The sequence below is a fragment of the Coregonus lavaretus genome (genome assembly GCF_964263955.1).
Source record: "Coregonus lavaretus genome assembly, chromosome: 11".
Lineage (NCBI taxonomy): Eukaryota > Metazoa > Chordata > Actinopteri > Salmoniformes > Salmonidae > Coregonus > Coregonus lavaretus.
Window position 1 is genome coordinate 59,849,756 of NC_139998.1, and position 14,933 is coordinate 59,864,688.

Sequence of the window (14,933 nt, forward strand, 5' to 3'; positions counted from 1 at the left end):
AAATCCATTTTAATTCCAGGTTGTAATGTAACAAAATAGGAAAAATGCCAAGGGGGGTGAATACTGTATCTGACCAAATTATGAAAGACAAACATTGTAATTTTTAATTCCGTTAAGTGAGTGTGGAAGAGATGAAAAAAGTATTTATTGTCTATCAATAATGGCAAGCCACCGGGGTCTGACAACTTGGATGGAAAATTACTGAGGATAATAGCGGACGATATTGCCACTCCTTTTTGCCACATCTTCAATCTAAGCCTACTAGAAAGTGTGTGCCCCCAGGCCTGGAGGGAAGCAAAAGTCATTCCGCTACCTAAGAATAGTAAAGCCCCCTTTACTGGCTCAAATAGCCGACCAATCAGCCTGTTACCAACCCTTAGTAAACCACTGGAAAAAATTGTGTTTGACCAGATACAATGCTATTTTACAGTAAATATATTAACAGACTTTCAGCACGCTTATAGAGAAGGACATTTAACAAGCACAGCACTTACACAAATGATTGGCTGAGAGAAATTGATGATCAAAATATTGTGGGAGCTGTTTTGTTAGACTTCAGTGCGGCTTTTGACATTATCGATCATAGTCTGCTGCTGGAAAAACGTATGTGTTATGGCTTTACACCCCCTGATATATTGTGGATAAAGAGTTACCTGTCTAACAGAACACAGAGGGTGTTCTTTAATGGAAGCCTCTCCAACATAATCCAGGTAGAATCAGGAATTCCCCAGGGCAGCTGTCTAGGCCCCTTACTTTTTTCAATCTTTACTAACAACATGCCACTGGCTTTGAGTAAAGCCAGTGTGTCTATGTATGCGGATGACTCAACACTATACACGTCAGCTACCACAGCGACTGAAATAACTGCAACACTTAACAAAGAGTTGCAGTTAGTTTCAGAATGGGTGGCAAGGAATAAGTTAGTCCTGAATATTTCCAAAACTAAAAGCATTGTATTTGGGACAAATCATTCACTAAACCCTAAACCTCAACTACATTTCGTAATGAATAATGTGGAAATTGATCAAGTTGAGGAGACTAAACTGCATGTAGTAACCCTGGATTGTAAACTGTCATGGTCAAAACATACTGATACAACAGTAGCTAGGATGGGGAGAAGTCTGTCTATAATAAAGTGCTGCTCTGCCTTCTTAACAGCACTATCAACAAGGCAGGTCCTACAGGCCCTAGGTTTGTCGCACCTGGACTACTGTTCAGTCGTGTGGTCAGGTGCCACAAAGAGGCAGGCCTTTAAATGTACACGGAGAGCTAACATTAATAATATTAATGTAAATCTCTCCTGGCTCAAAGTGGAGGAGAGATTGACTTCATCACTACTTGAATGCACCGAGCTGTCTGTTTAAACTACTGGCACACAGCTCGGACACCCATGCATACCCCACAAGACATGCCACCAGAGGTCTCTTCACAGTCCCTAAGTCCAGAACAGACTATGGGAGGCGCACAGTACTACATAGAGCCATGACTACATGGAACTCTATTCCACATCAGGTAACTGATGCAAGTAGTAAAATTAGATTTTAAAAAACAGATAAAAATACACCTTATGGAACAGCGGGGACTGTGAAGAGACACACATACAGGTACAAACACACATAACATACACACTATCCACACACGTACACACCTGGATTATGTTGTAGTAGAGTAGAGGTCTGAGGACCCACACTTCACTTAATGTGTTGTCAAATCTGTTGGAAAATCTATTTTCATGTTTTTTTGCTGGACCCCAAGAAGAGAAGCTGCTGCCTTGGCAGGAACTAATGGGGATCCATAATAAATACAAATACAAATATCTTACCTCAAATAATGAGGCACGTCTTACCTTGCTTCAAAGTAGCCTAGCCAAAATCCAACCCATATAAACGTGGAGGAAATTATTTGATAAAGACTTCCTTATGCTGGATGGGGTGGGAGTTACTTTTTATAAAGACTTCCTCATGCTGGATGGGGTGGGAGTTACATTTTGGCTCTTATGATCATAAGAGGGCATTGCGTTCATCCACCTCTGGCCTGCTGGCCCCCCTACCTCTGCGGAAGCACAGTTCCCGCTCAGCCCAGTCAAAACTGTTCGCTGCTCTGGCACCCCAATGGTGGAACAAGCTCCCTCACGACGCCAGGACAGCGGAGTCACTGACCACCTTCCGGAGACACTTGAAACCCTACATCTTTAAGGAATACCTGGGATAGGATAAAGTAATCATTCTACCCCCCCTTACCCCACCCCAAAGAGGAAAAAAATATATATATATATTGTAAAGTGGTTGTCCCACTGGCTATCATAAGGTGAATGCACCAATGTGTATGTCGCTCTGGATAAGAGCGTCTGCTAAATGACGAAAATGTAAATGTAATGTCAATGTGATCAATGCTTTTTATTTAAAAAATGTTTTTCTTATTTTTGACTGGCAGCCCATGGATGGAAGCGAGCTAACTATTAAATTATATGAATTTATGTATTGTGCATGTAGTTGAAAATTACGTTTTATTTGTATTAACCAGGTAAGTTGACTGAGAACACGTTCTCATTTACAGCAACGACCTGGGGAATAGTTACAGGGGAGAGGAGGGGGGATGAATGAGCCAATTGGAAGCTGGGGATGATTAGGTGGCCATGATAGGATGAGGGCCAGATTTGGAATTTAGCCAGGACACCGGGGTTAACACCCCTACGATAAGTGCCATGGGATCTTTAGGGACCACAGAGAGTCAGGACACCCGTTTAATATCCCATCCGAAAGACAACACCCTACACAGGGCAATGTCCCCAATCACTGCCCTGGGGCATTGGGATATATTGTTTTTAGACCAGAGGAAAGAGTCCCCTCCAACTGGCCCTCCAACACCACTTCCAGCAGCATCTGGTTGCCCATCCAGGGACTGACCAGGACCAACCCAGCTTACCTTCAGAGGGAAGCCAGTAGTGGGATGCAGGGTGGTTGCAGGGTGGTATGCTGCTGGCCAGCAGTGGGATGCAGGGTGGTATGCTGCTGGCCAGCAGTGGGATGCAGGGTGGTATGCTGCTGGCCAGCAGTGGGATGCAGGGTGGTATGCTGCTGGCCAGTAGTGGGATGCAGGGTGGTATGCTGCTGGCCAGTAGTGGGATGCAGGGTGGTATGCTGCTGGCCCAGTGTTAGCTGCTTCATTACAGGAAATTATGTTTTATTAGCTGGAATTGCATGTTCAATAATAGGTGCATGTTTATTAATAGGCTATAGCCTTTTGACTGTAAGGTGATAGACTTGCTATTGATGTTTCCAATAAGCTCTTAATGACAAATGTATGTTACTTGCATGCATAGTATTTTCTGTTGGTTACGTCATTTTATATATGTGTTTACCACTTAATGAGGGTCGGTTAGTCGGCAGCAAAATTGACCGAAATTTGCATCCGTAGTTAGTCTCCACCAAACATGTTCTGTATGTAATTTATTCTGCCGGTGGCAGGTCAAGAAATGCATTTGTTTTCTTTCTGCATCAACTAGAATAAGACAGGTCAAGCTGCCTCGAGGCCTGTATATGAAACTCTCAGATTAAGGTTATTTTTCTTTTTTTGACCTGTTGTGCTGCTGCTCCAGTTTTAACCTGACCTTGTCCTGGACCGCTCTCTCTCTACCGCACCGGACCTTGTCCTGGACCGCTCTCTCTCTACCGCACCGGACCTTGTCCTGGACCGCTCTCTCTCTACCGCACCTGCTGTCTCGACCTCTGAATGCTCGGCCATGAAAAGCCAACTGACATTTACTCTCGAGGTGCTGACCTGTTGCACCCTCTACAACCACTGTGATTATGATTTAACCCTGCTGGCCATGTACTCTTATAATCTCCACCCGGCACAGCCAGAAGAGGACTGGCCACCCCTCAGAGCCTGGTTCCTCTCTAGGTGTCTTCCTAGGTTCCTGCCTTTCTAGGGAGTTTTTCCTAGCCACCGTGCTTCTACATCTGCATTGCTTGCTGTTTGGGGTTTTAGGCTGGGTTTCTGTATAAGCACTGTGACATCTGCTGATGTAAAAAGGGCTTTATGAATACATTTGATTTGATTAAGTTAGACTGCCGTTAGACTGCTTAGCAGTGTAGCGAGAAACACAACATGGCTTTAGTTGTTTTTCAATGACTTCCTTAACCTTTACTGAATGTTTCAATAAGACTTTTGATAACACTGCTAGCTTATTTTGGGTTCACTTTTTTGAACTCCAATTGTGACACGGCATCAGTGAGATTCCAACCAATGATTTTCTGTTTTCTATCCTTGGCATTAATCCACTGCGCCACCAGGAAGGAGCTAGCATGCCATGTTTTATTTACACATACAAAGCTGTTCATTTTAGTCTATTCAAACAGACCCCATTTCAAAGGAAACAAGAACTCATTAAGATCAGGTGTGTCCGATTAGTGGGCGTGGCCAACACACCTGAACACGCTTAACAAGACAGAGGATGGAGAGAGTTCTGTTGATGCTGAGAACGGAATGTATATGTTTTAAAATAACATCATTAAAACTTTCTCTGAATGTTACTGAAGTTTTCTTTTGATTTTTATGGAAAGTTTTCTCCATGTTCTGAGAACGGAATTTAGAGCGTATTGATTTTAATGTGTACAATTACATTTCCCAGAATATTGCCAAGAACTGACATAAAACTGAAACACATCTTCTCTGAACGTTCTGAGAACATCACTTGAGTTACACAATTTTTTTGAACTTTTCCAGAATGTAGTAAAAAATATGACATTAAATAGAACCACGTGAACTTGTGTGGAATGTTTGTGGAAGTACTACAATTCCCACAGAAGAACGTTGTTTCTTAACGTTCTCTGAACTATTTGCGAACATTCCCAATATCAAAGCAGTTGGAGAACATTCCTAGAACATTAACAAGTTTAAATTAAATGTAACCATGTTTGAACTTCTATTAAACATTCTGTTAAAGGTGTCAAACTCATTCCATGGAGGTCCTAGTGTCTGCAGGTTTTTGGTTTTTCCTTTCAATTAAGACCTAGACAACCAGGTGAGGGGAGTTCCTTACTAATCAGTGACCTTAATTCATCAATCAAGTACAAGGGAGGAGTGAAAACCCGCAGACACTCGGCCCTCCGTGGGATGAGTTGGACACAATCACGTTCTCACCGAGCTCTAAGAAACGTATGGTTCTGAGAACAGCATGCGCTAGCTGGGCTCTCTCTCTGGAAAAGAGATTAGTGATGTACTCCCAGAGCACAGGACTAAAGCCGATAACTCTGTAATTGATATGACAGAACAGAAACAGATCATTAGTGATCTAGAAAATAACTAATGCTATGGTACAGCTGATTATATTTCCGCCAGAGTTTAGGTTATATAGGCACCGTGAGAACGACTATGGTGCGATGTCATGATATGACTATTTTTTATTTATTTTGTGTCATTTAGCAGACGCTCTTATCCAGAGCGACTTACAGGAGCAATTAGGGTTAAGTGCCTTGCTTAAGGGCACATCGACAGATTTTTCACCTAGTCGGCTCTGGGATTAGAACCAGCGACCTTTCGGTTACTGGCACAACGCTCTTAACCACTAAGCTACCTGCCGCACCCGACTAGGATAGGAGGCTGTGAAGGTCAAATGGGATTATGACGGTTAGGGGACAATGTGTGAGGAATGAAGGCAGGTTAAAGAGATGGCTGTCTGTAGTAGTAATCGTAGAGACAGACCTGTGTGCTGGAGGGGCCCACGGCGCGGCGGGGAACCTTGATGTCAAAGCCTCCCTTGGGGTCTTTCTCTCCTCGCAGGGCGGGGTCATTGTGTGGCTCACGCCCAGTCTCCCAATCGCAGATGGTCTTCCTGATGGCCTGCAGGACACTGGGGAGAGAACAGCACAAAATACATGAAAAACTCTCAACAGAGTCCACATCAGGGGTCTGCAACTCTGGCACTGGAGATCTAGGTGTTACAGCAGGGTGGGAATGAAAGCCTGCACACCCAGTAGCTGGAGAACTCTGGTCCCCCCCCCCCCCTACAAAAGCCATCATTCAAAGGATGTTTTGTGCGGTCCTGTTTGTTCTGTAGTACCTCTGTACCACGTTCTTCTTCCTCTTGATGGCCTGCCGTAGCGGGTCTCTCAGGGTGAGCTGGGCGAAGTCCTGCAGGGCTGAGTAGATGGTGTGGCGGATAGCGTGGTTAAACACCGACTCCATACGACCCATCAGAACCTGCAAACCCTTTATCATGGCCATCACCTGGATGGGAAGGAACACACCTCAGAGACAGACATTTATAAAGCCTTTTTTTTTTACATCAGCAGTTGTCACAAAGCGGTCAAGTTAGAGGTAGAGATGTTTTATAAGAGGGAGTTGGCTAGACAGCAGAAACAGATATGGGACCATTATAGGGTGATCGGAGAACAGCAGAGATGTTGTAATGAGCTGACCTCGACCAGGGAGAACTTCTCCTCGCTGGAGTAATTGTATCGTGTAGCTCGTTCATACTCCTCTGCGTTGTCAGGACACTCCTTGTTAGAGTACTTATCAGTTGGATGAACCAGCTTCCACGAGTACTGCAGGAAGAACAGTTGTCTTCATCAACATCATCCTCATCATTATCGATCATCATCATCAACATCCTCATCATCAACATCCTCATCAACATAATCCTCATCATTATCGATCCTCATCATCAACATCCTCATCATCAACATCCTCATCATCATTATCAACATCCTCATCATCAACATCCTCATCATCAACATCCTCATCATCATCATCAACAACGTCATCATCAACATCCTCATCATCAACATCCTCATCATCATTATCAACATCGTCATCATCAACATTATCATCCTCATTATCAACATCCTCATCAAATCAAAGTTTATTGGTTTCAGATTGGTTTGCAGATGTTATAGCAGGAGCAGTGAAGTGCTCGTAGCTCCAACAGTAACAATAGCTAACAATACAAAACAAAAACACACATAATCCAAAAAAGTAAAGAGAATGAAACTAAGAAATATCAGAATGAGCAATGTCAGTCGTAGGTATGTATGTGGACACCCCTGTGAGTGGATTCTGCTATTTCAGCCACACCCGTTGCTGACACGTGTATAAAATCCAGCACACAGCCATGCAATCTTCATAGCCAAACATTGGCAGTAGAATGGCCTTACCGAAGTTTGTCAAATTTCTGCCTTGCTAGAGCTGCCCCGGTCAACTGTAAGTGCTGTTATTGTGAAGTGGAAACGTCTAGGAGCAGCAACGGCTCAGCAGCGAAGTGGTAGGCCCCACAAGCTCACAGAACGGGACCGTCGAGTGCTGAAGTGTGAAGCGCGTAAAAATCGTCTGTCCTCGGTTGCAACACTCACTACCGAGTTCCAAACTGCCTCTGGAAGCAACGTCAGCACTAGAACTGTTCGACGGAAGCTTCATGAAATGGGTTTCCATGGCCGAGCAGCCGCGCACAAGCATAAGATCACCATGGCAATGCCATTGGCACTGGAAGGTTATTGATGGCCTCCACTTGCCAGGACCGGTCAGACTTTCCCTTGCCCCACCACCTTTCCGAGATATTTCACTGTTGCTCGGGCAATTTCACTCTTTGACAGGTTAACTGTCTGGTTGGCAGCTGCGAAACGCTTGAACAGATTTGTTTTAGTGTTTAAGGTGTCACCCTGCAACAACCTTTCTCTCAGCAAGCTCAAAGGACCTCTGGCGTGATGTCCAAACGAGTTAACTCGGATTAAAACCGAGAGATTCCTGAACAACCTCCCGAGCTGCAAACAGCACAAGACCCCTTCATCCCAGTCTTTCTCAAACTCAAAACAGTAAACTCTCGACATAGACTTCAAGGTCTGATGAAATCTCTCCAGAGCACCTTGAGACTGGGTGGTAGGCACTAGGGGGCAATGGGTTACACCCTATTGTAGTATCACTTGCTGGAAGACCTTTGACATGAACTCAAACCTTGGTCCGACTGCACTACCTGCGGAAGTCCAAACGTTGAAAATAATTTCACCAGGGCCTTAACAATACTGGGAGCCGTGATTTTCCTCAGTGGAATGGCCTCAGGGAAACGACTGGCAGTGCACATAATGGTCAAGAGAAATTGGTTACCACTCTTGGCTTTGGGCAAAGGACCAACACAGTCCACCAGAACCCTGCTGAAAGGTCAGTCAAAAGCAGGAAATAGGCTACAAAAGGTGCAACCGGGACAGCTTGGTTCGGTTTACCCATCCGCTGGCAAATGCGACAGGATTTGAGGTAAGCCACAACATCCTGTTTCAGACCAGGCCAGAAGAAGTTACACAAAATACGGTCATACGTCCTGTTCACCCCAAGATGGCCTGCCATACTACTATAGTGAGCCAACCTCGGTATCTCTTGTCGAAGCGTAACTGGAACGACAATTTGAGATATACTGGACCAATAGTCTTGCCCAGAAGTTGCACGAGAACGCCATTTCCTCATTAGAACACCATCTCTGTCAAAGTAATGCCCACGAACTTCATCAAACTCCTCCTCTGGACTTATCTCAGCAAAAAGAGGGGAGAGGGAAACATCTTTACTCTGTTTTCGCAATCAGCTGCTTCCTAGACATCGAAGTGTCAACTGTAGGGACCCTCTCTTCCTTCAGCGGTCCTACAAACTCACTCACCTTTGGGGTTTTCAAAGGAGAGGTCAACTCAGGAGGTTTAGCGACATCAGGATCACCCATAAACGTCTCAGACAGATCAACCATAGTGGGATCTCTTGACATCCTCGTCAACACTAGACTTGCTCCCGGTGACTTTCTTAGACATAGCACGTGTAACGGCACACGCTGGGAACACTCTAGGGTACTTTTATGATAACCCATCAGGTTCCTTACAAACGACAGGATTTGGGACAACCTTCCCTCCAGCCAAATCGTTTCCCAAAATGAATGAGACCCCCTTCACCGGTAGGCTAGGCCTCACTCCAACGACAACAGAACCAGACATAAGACCAGACAAGAGTTCCACATTATACAAAGGAACTTCCATGCAACCCTTCTCCACGCCTTGAACTAACACACTGTAACCAGTTACTGAAGTGTCAGACAAAGGCTAAACACCCTCCAAAGTGAAGGACTGGGCTGAGCCAGTGTCTCGCAGTATCTTCTGAGAGAGAGAGAGCAGAAAGAAAGAGAGCGAGAGAGCAGAGAGAGAGCAGAGAGAGAGCAGAAAGAGAGCAGAAAGAGAGCAGAGAGAGAGCAGAAAGAGAGAGCAGAGAGAGAGCAGAGAGAGAGTAGAAAGAGAGAGCAGAGAGAGGAGAGAGCAGAGAGAGAGAGCCGAAAGAGAGAGAGCAGAAAGAGAAAGAGCAGAGAGAGCAGAAAGAGAGAGCAGAGAGAGGAGAGAGCAGAGAGAGAGAGAGAGAGCAGAGAGCAGAGAGAGAGAGCAGAGAGAGAGCAGAGAGAGAGCAGAGAGAGAGAGAGAGAGAGAGCAGAAAGAGAGAGAGAGAGAGAGCAGAAAGAGAGAGAGAGAGAGAGAGAGAGAGAGAGAGAGAGCAGAGAGCAGAGAGCAGAGAGAGAGAGACAGAGAGAGAGAGAGACAGAGAGAGAGAGACAGAGAGAGACAGAGAGAACTGAAAAAAATAATATTGTGTTTGAAGACCTTGAGGAGAGACTGTGGGCAATAGGGAAGACTATACCTGAGGAGAGACTGTGGGCAATAGGGAAGACTATACCTGAGGAGAGACTGTGGGCAATAGGGAAGACTATACCAAAGATTATGGATATACTGACAAGATACATGTCTCTGCCCTGAAAATGGGAGTCGTTGTCCACAAAGCAGCACGGCGGACTGTCTAGCTCCCGCCCATCCTTTCTTTGGATTGGTGGATACCTCATTATTGTAATCCTTTTTTGAATATTCGATGAGGGTTGTTGACGTCAGCCGCCTGTATTCAATGGAGAGAGAGGCTATGCTACTAGCCTCATGACATGAATATGCATAGCCATCGAGATAACTCCGATATAAAGTGTTTTGCCGGGATGTCATGTGTCCCACTTACCGTATATCAATACACTCGTAACAACTTAAGCATTACGAAACTTGTAGTCAATCAAATAAACCTCACGTAGCAAATAAGCCATTCAGTTTGTTGGCCAAATTCGACACTCTCTCATTGACCTCCTTAAAACTCCTTGCTTGGTGGGCGAAACAACGAAAAAATGTCACCTGCTGGAGGGAGACAGATTTTTCGCAGAGTTGGGCCTCTCGCTTCCTCTTCCTCTCTGACAATAGTCAAAGTGTGAGCTGTGAACTCTGAACTGGGATGAGATGGGAGAGAAATTGGTTTGCCCCCCCTGATCGTAAGTCTCTGGCAGGTGTCTATCTGTGGGTCCTCTCCTCCACTATAGTCTGTGTAGGGATGTGGGACCTCACCACTTCCATGACGTGTGTTGGTTAGGGTTGGATTTCATTTATTAGGATCCCCATTAGCCGACGCCAATGGCGACAGCTAGTCTTCCTGGGGTCCGACACATAACGAAACAGACATTACAGACAAAACCCCATGTAATTTAGTCTCCTCAACTTGTTCAACAGCCACACCATTCATTGCCAGATTCAGCTGAGGTCTAGAACTTAGAGAATGATTTGTACCAAATACAATGCTTTTAGTTTTAGAGATGTTCTGGACCAGTTTATAACTGGCCACCCATTCCAAAACAGACTGCAACTAAGGGTTTCAGTGACTTCATTAGCTGTGGTTGCTGATGCGTATATGGTTCATCAGCATACATGGACACACATGCTTTGTTTAATGCCAGCAGCAGGTCATTGGTAAAAAGAGTAGAGGGCCTAGAGAGCTGCCCTGCGGTACACCACACTTTACATGTTTGACATTAGAGAAGCTTCCATTCAAGAAAACCCTCTGAGTTATATTACATTTACGCCATTTAGCAGACGCTCTTATCCAGAGCGACTTACAGTTAGTGAATACATTTTTTTTTAAATATTTTTTTTTATACTGGACCCTGTGGGAATCGAACCCACAACCCTGGCATTGCAAACGCCATGCTCTATCAACTGAGCTACATCCCTGCCGGCCATTCCCTCCCCTACCCTGGACGACGCTGGGCCAATTGTGCGCCGCCCATGAGTCTCCTGGTCGCGGCCGGCTGCGACAGAGCCTGGATTCGAACCAGGATCTCTAGTGGCACAGTTAGCACTGCGATGCATATTAGATAGATAGCTCTGAATCCACGATATGGCAGAGGTTGAAAAGCCATAACACATAAGTTCTCAACAACAGGTTATGGTCAGGATTAAGGTTAGAGGTCACTCACCACTTCCATGACATGTGCGCTCCACTGGGACAGCAGCTGCATCCCCTGCAGAGCCAGGTCAAACAGCTTCCTGTACTCCTGGTCTGTCTTGTGGGCCTCCTGACGACCAGACCCTGTCACCACCTAGAGAGAGACACCTTAATTAGGACATAACAGGTTAACTTAACCCTAACCAGACCCTGTCACCACCTAGAGAGAGACACCTTAATTAGGACATAACAGGTTAACTAACCATAACCCTAACCCTTCACATTACACTAGGCTTGGGCGGTATACCGTATACCGGGGTATTCTGAAATGCACACAGTATGATTTTCAATACAGTCAACAACTCATTTTTTTGTTAGTTTTTTGGGGGGGTTGGGGGCCCCTAAAGCTCAGGGCCCCCTTGCCTCATAGGGGTTGCGTGCTATGCCACTGCTTATAACTTTAAGTTACTATCTAAGATGTGCCAAATAAAATATATCCAGCTCAGGGCTCCAGCTACGCATTTGGTTTGCTAACTTTAACGCAACATGGAAAGTGTTGGTCCCATGTTCCATGAGCTGAAATAAAAGATGCCAGAAATATTCAAATCAAATCAAATTGTATTTGTCACACACACGTGTTTAGCAGATGTTATAGCGGGTGTAGCGAAATGCTTCTGCTTCTAGCTCCGACAGTGCAGTAATATCCATACGCACAAAAACCATATTTCTCTAAAATGTTGCGCACAATTTTGTATTTCATCCCTGTTAGTGAGCATTTCTCCTTTGCTAAAATAATCCATCCACCTGACAGGCATATCAAGAAGCTGATTAAACAGCATGATCATTACACAGGTGCACCTTGTGCTGGGGACAATAAAAAGCACTCTAAAATGTGCAGTTTTGTCACAACACAATGCCACAGATGTCTCAAGTTTTGAGGGATCGTGCAATTGGCATGCTGACTGCAGGAATGTCCACCAGAGCTGTTGCCAGAGAATTCAATGTTCATTTATCTACCATAAACTGCCTCCAATGTCATTTTAATGAATTTGGCAGTACGTCCAACTGGCATCACAACCGCAGACCACGTCTATGGGGTCGTGTGGGCGAGTGGTTTGCTGATGTCAACAATGTGAACAGAGTGCCCCATGGTGGCGTGGGGTTATCGTATGGTCGTATGGGCAGGCATAAGCTATGGCCAACTAATAAAATTGCATTTTATCGATGGCAATTTGAATGCACAGAGATACCGTGACAAGGTCCTGAGGCCCATTGTTGTGCCATTAATCCGCCGTCATCCCCTCATGTTTCAGCATGATAATGCACGGCCCCATTGTCGTAAGGATCTGTACACAATTCCTTAAAAACACATGAGATGTAGTCTTTCACCCATTAAAAACACATGAGATGTAGTCTCTCACCCATTAAAAACACGAGATGTAGTCTAGTCTCTCACCCATTAAAAACACATGAGATGTAGTCTTTCACCCATTAAAAACACATGAGATGTAGTCTCTCACCCATTAAAAACACGAGATGTAGTCTAGTCTCTCACCCATTAAAAACACATGAGATGTAGTCTTTCACCCATTAAAAACACATGAGATGTAGTCTCTCACCCATTAAAAACACGAGATGTAGTCTAGTCTCTCACCCATTAAAAACACATGAGATGTAGTCTTTCACCCATTAAAAACACATGATGTAGTCTTTCACCCATTAAAAACACATGATGTAGTCTTTCACCCATTAAAAACACATGAGATGTAGTCTAGTGTCTCACCCATTAAAAATACATGAGATGTAGTCTTTCACCCATTAAAAACACATGATGTAGTCTCTCACTCATTAAATACCCTAACACAGGAATAGCTACAGTATGTATTCATTAAATACCCTAACACAGGAATAGCTACAGTATGTATTCATTAAATACCCTAACACAGGAATAGCTACAGTATGTATTCATTAAATACCCTAACACAGGAATAGCTACAGTATGTATTCATTAAATACCCTAACACAGGAATAGCTACAGTATGTATTCATTAAATACCCTAACACAGGAATAGCTACAGTATGTATTCATTAAATACCCTAACACAGGAATAGCTACAGTATGTATTCATTAAATACCCTAACAGCAGGAATAGCTACAGTATGTATTCATTAAATACCCTAACACAGGAATAGCTACAGTATGCATTCACTAAAACACTAACAGCCCCCTCCTGTACTCCCTGTTCACCCATGACTGCGTGGCCAAGCACGCCTCCAACTCAATCATCAAGTTTGCAGACGACACAACAGTAGTAGGCCTGATTACCAACAATGACGAGACCGCCTACAGGGAGGAGGTGAGGGCTCTGGGAGTGTGGTGCCAGGAAAATAACCTCTCACTCAACATCAACAAAACAAAGGAGATGATCGTGGACTTCAGGAAACAGCAGAGGGTGCACCCCCCTATCCACATCGACGGGACCGCAGTGGAGAAGGTGGAAAGCTTCAAGTTCCTTGGCGTACACATCACTGACAAACTGAAATGGACCACCCACGCAGACAGTGTGGTGAAGAAGGCGCAACTGAGCTTCTTCAACCTCAGGAGGCTGAAGAAATTTGGCGTGGCACCTAAAACCCTCACAAACTTTTACAGATGCACAATTGAAAGCATCCTTTCAGGCTGTATCACCGCCTGGTACGGCAACTGCACAGCCCACAACCGCAGGGCTCTCCAGAGGGTGGTGCGGTCTGCCGAACACATTACCGGGGGCAAACTACAAACCACCCGCCCCCCAAGACACATACAGCACCCGATGTCACAGGAAGGCCAAAAAGATCATCAAGGACATCAACCACCCGAGCCACTGCCTGTTCAACCCGCTATCATCCAGAAGGCGAGGTCAGTACAGGTGCATCAAAGCTGGGACCGAGAGAATGAAAAACAGCTTCTATCTCAAGGCCATCAGACTGTTAAATAGCCATCACTAGCACATTAGAGGCTGCTGCTGCCTATTGAAATCACTGGCTACTTTAAGAAATGGAACACTAGTCACTTTAATAATGTTTACATATCTTGCATTACTCATCTCATATGTATATACTGTATTCTATAATATTCTACTGTATCTTAGTCCATGCCGCTCTGACATTGCTCGTCCATATATGTATATATTCTTAATTCCATTCCTTACTTAGATTTGTGTGTATTGGGTATGTGTTGTGAAATTGTTAGATATTACTGCACTGTCGGAGCTAGAAGCACAAGCATTTCACTACACCCGCTATAACATCTGCTAAACACGCGTATGTGACAAATAAAATGTGATTTGATTTGAGTTAGGAAGGACGCCTGTATCTTTGTAGTGATTGGGTGTATTGATACACCATCCAAAGTGTAATTAATAACTTCACCATGCTCAAAGGGATATTCAATGTTTTGTTTTACCCATCTACCAATAGGTGCCCTTCTTTGTGAGGCATTGGAAAACCTCCCTGGTCTTTGTGGTTGAATCAGTGTTTGAAATTCACTGCTCGACTGAGGGACCTTAAAGATAATTGTATGTGTGGGGTACAGAGATGAGGTAGTCATTAAAAATCATGTTAAACACTATTATTGCACACAGAGTGAGTCCATGCAATTTATTATGTGACTTGTTAAGCAAATGTTT

At 44.5% G+C, this 14,933-nt stretch overlaps 1 protein-coding gene across 2 annotated transcripts in view; it reads right to left on the reverse strand.

Annotated features, from left to right (window-relative positions):
* The window catches only part of LOC311137482 (cytoplasmic FMR1-interacting protein 1 homolog), an 82,105-nt gene that overhangs the window by 52,359 nt on the left and 14,813 nt on the right, over nt 1-14,933 (reverse strand). Inside the window, exons 3-6 of one of the 2 annotated variants that reach the window (XM_084172020.1) lie at nt 11,297-11,419; nt 6,423-6,548; nt 6,065-6,231; nt 5,707-5,854 (exon numbers count right to left, since the gene is read on the reverse strand). In XM_084172020.1, coding sequence (XP_084028146.1) covers nt 5,707-5,854; nt 6,065-6,231; nt 6,423-6,548; nt 11,297-11,419 — 564 coding nt within the window. Of the gene's footprint in view, nt 1-5,706; nt 5,855-6,064; nt 6,232-6,422; nt 6,549-10,391; nt 10,403-11,296; nt 11,420-14,933 lie in introns of those variants that run through there. The other variant, XM_084172021.1, reaches the window with a different exon arrangement.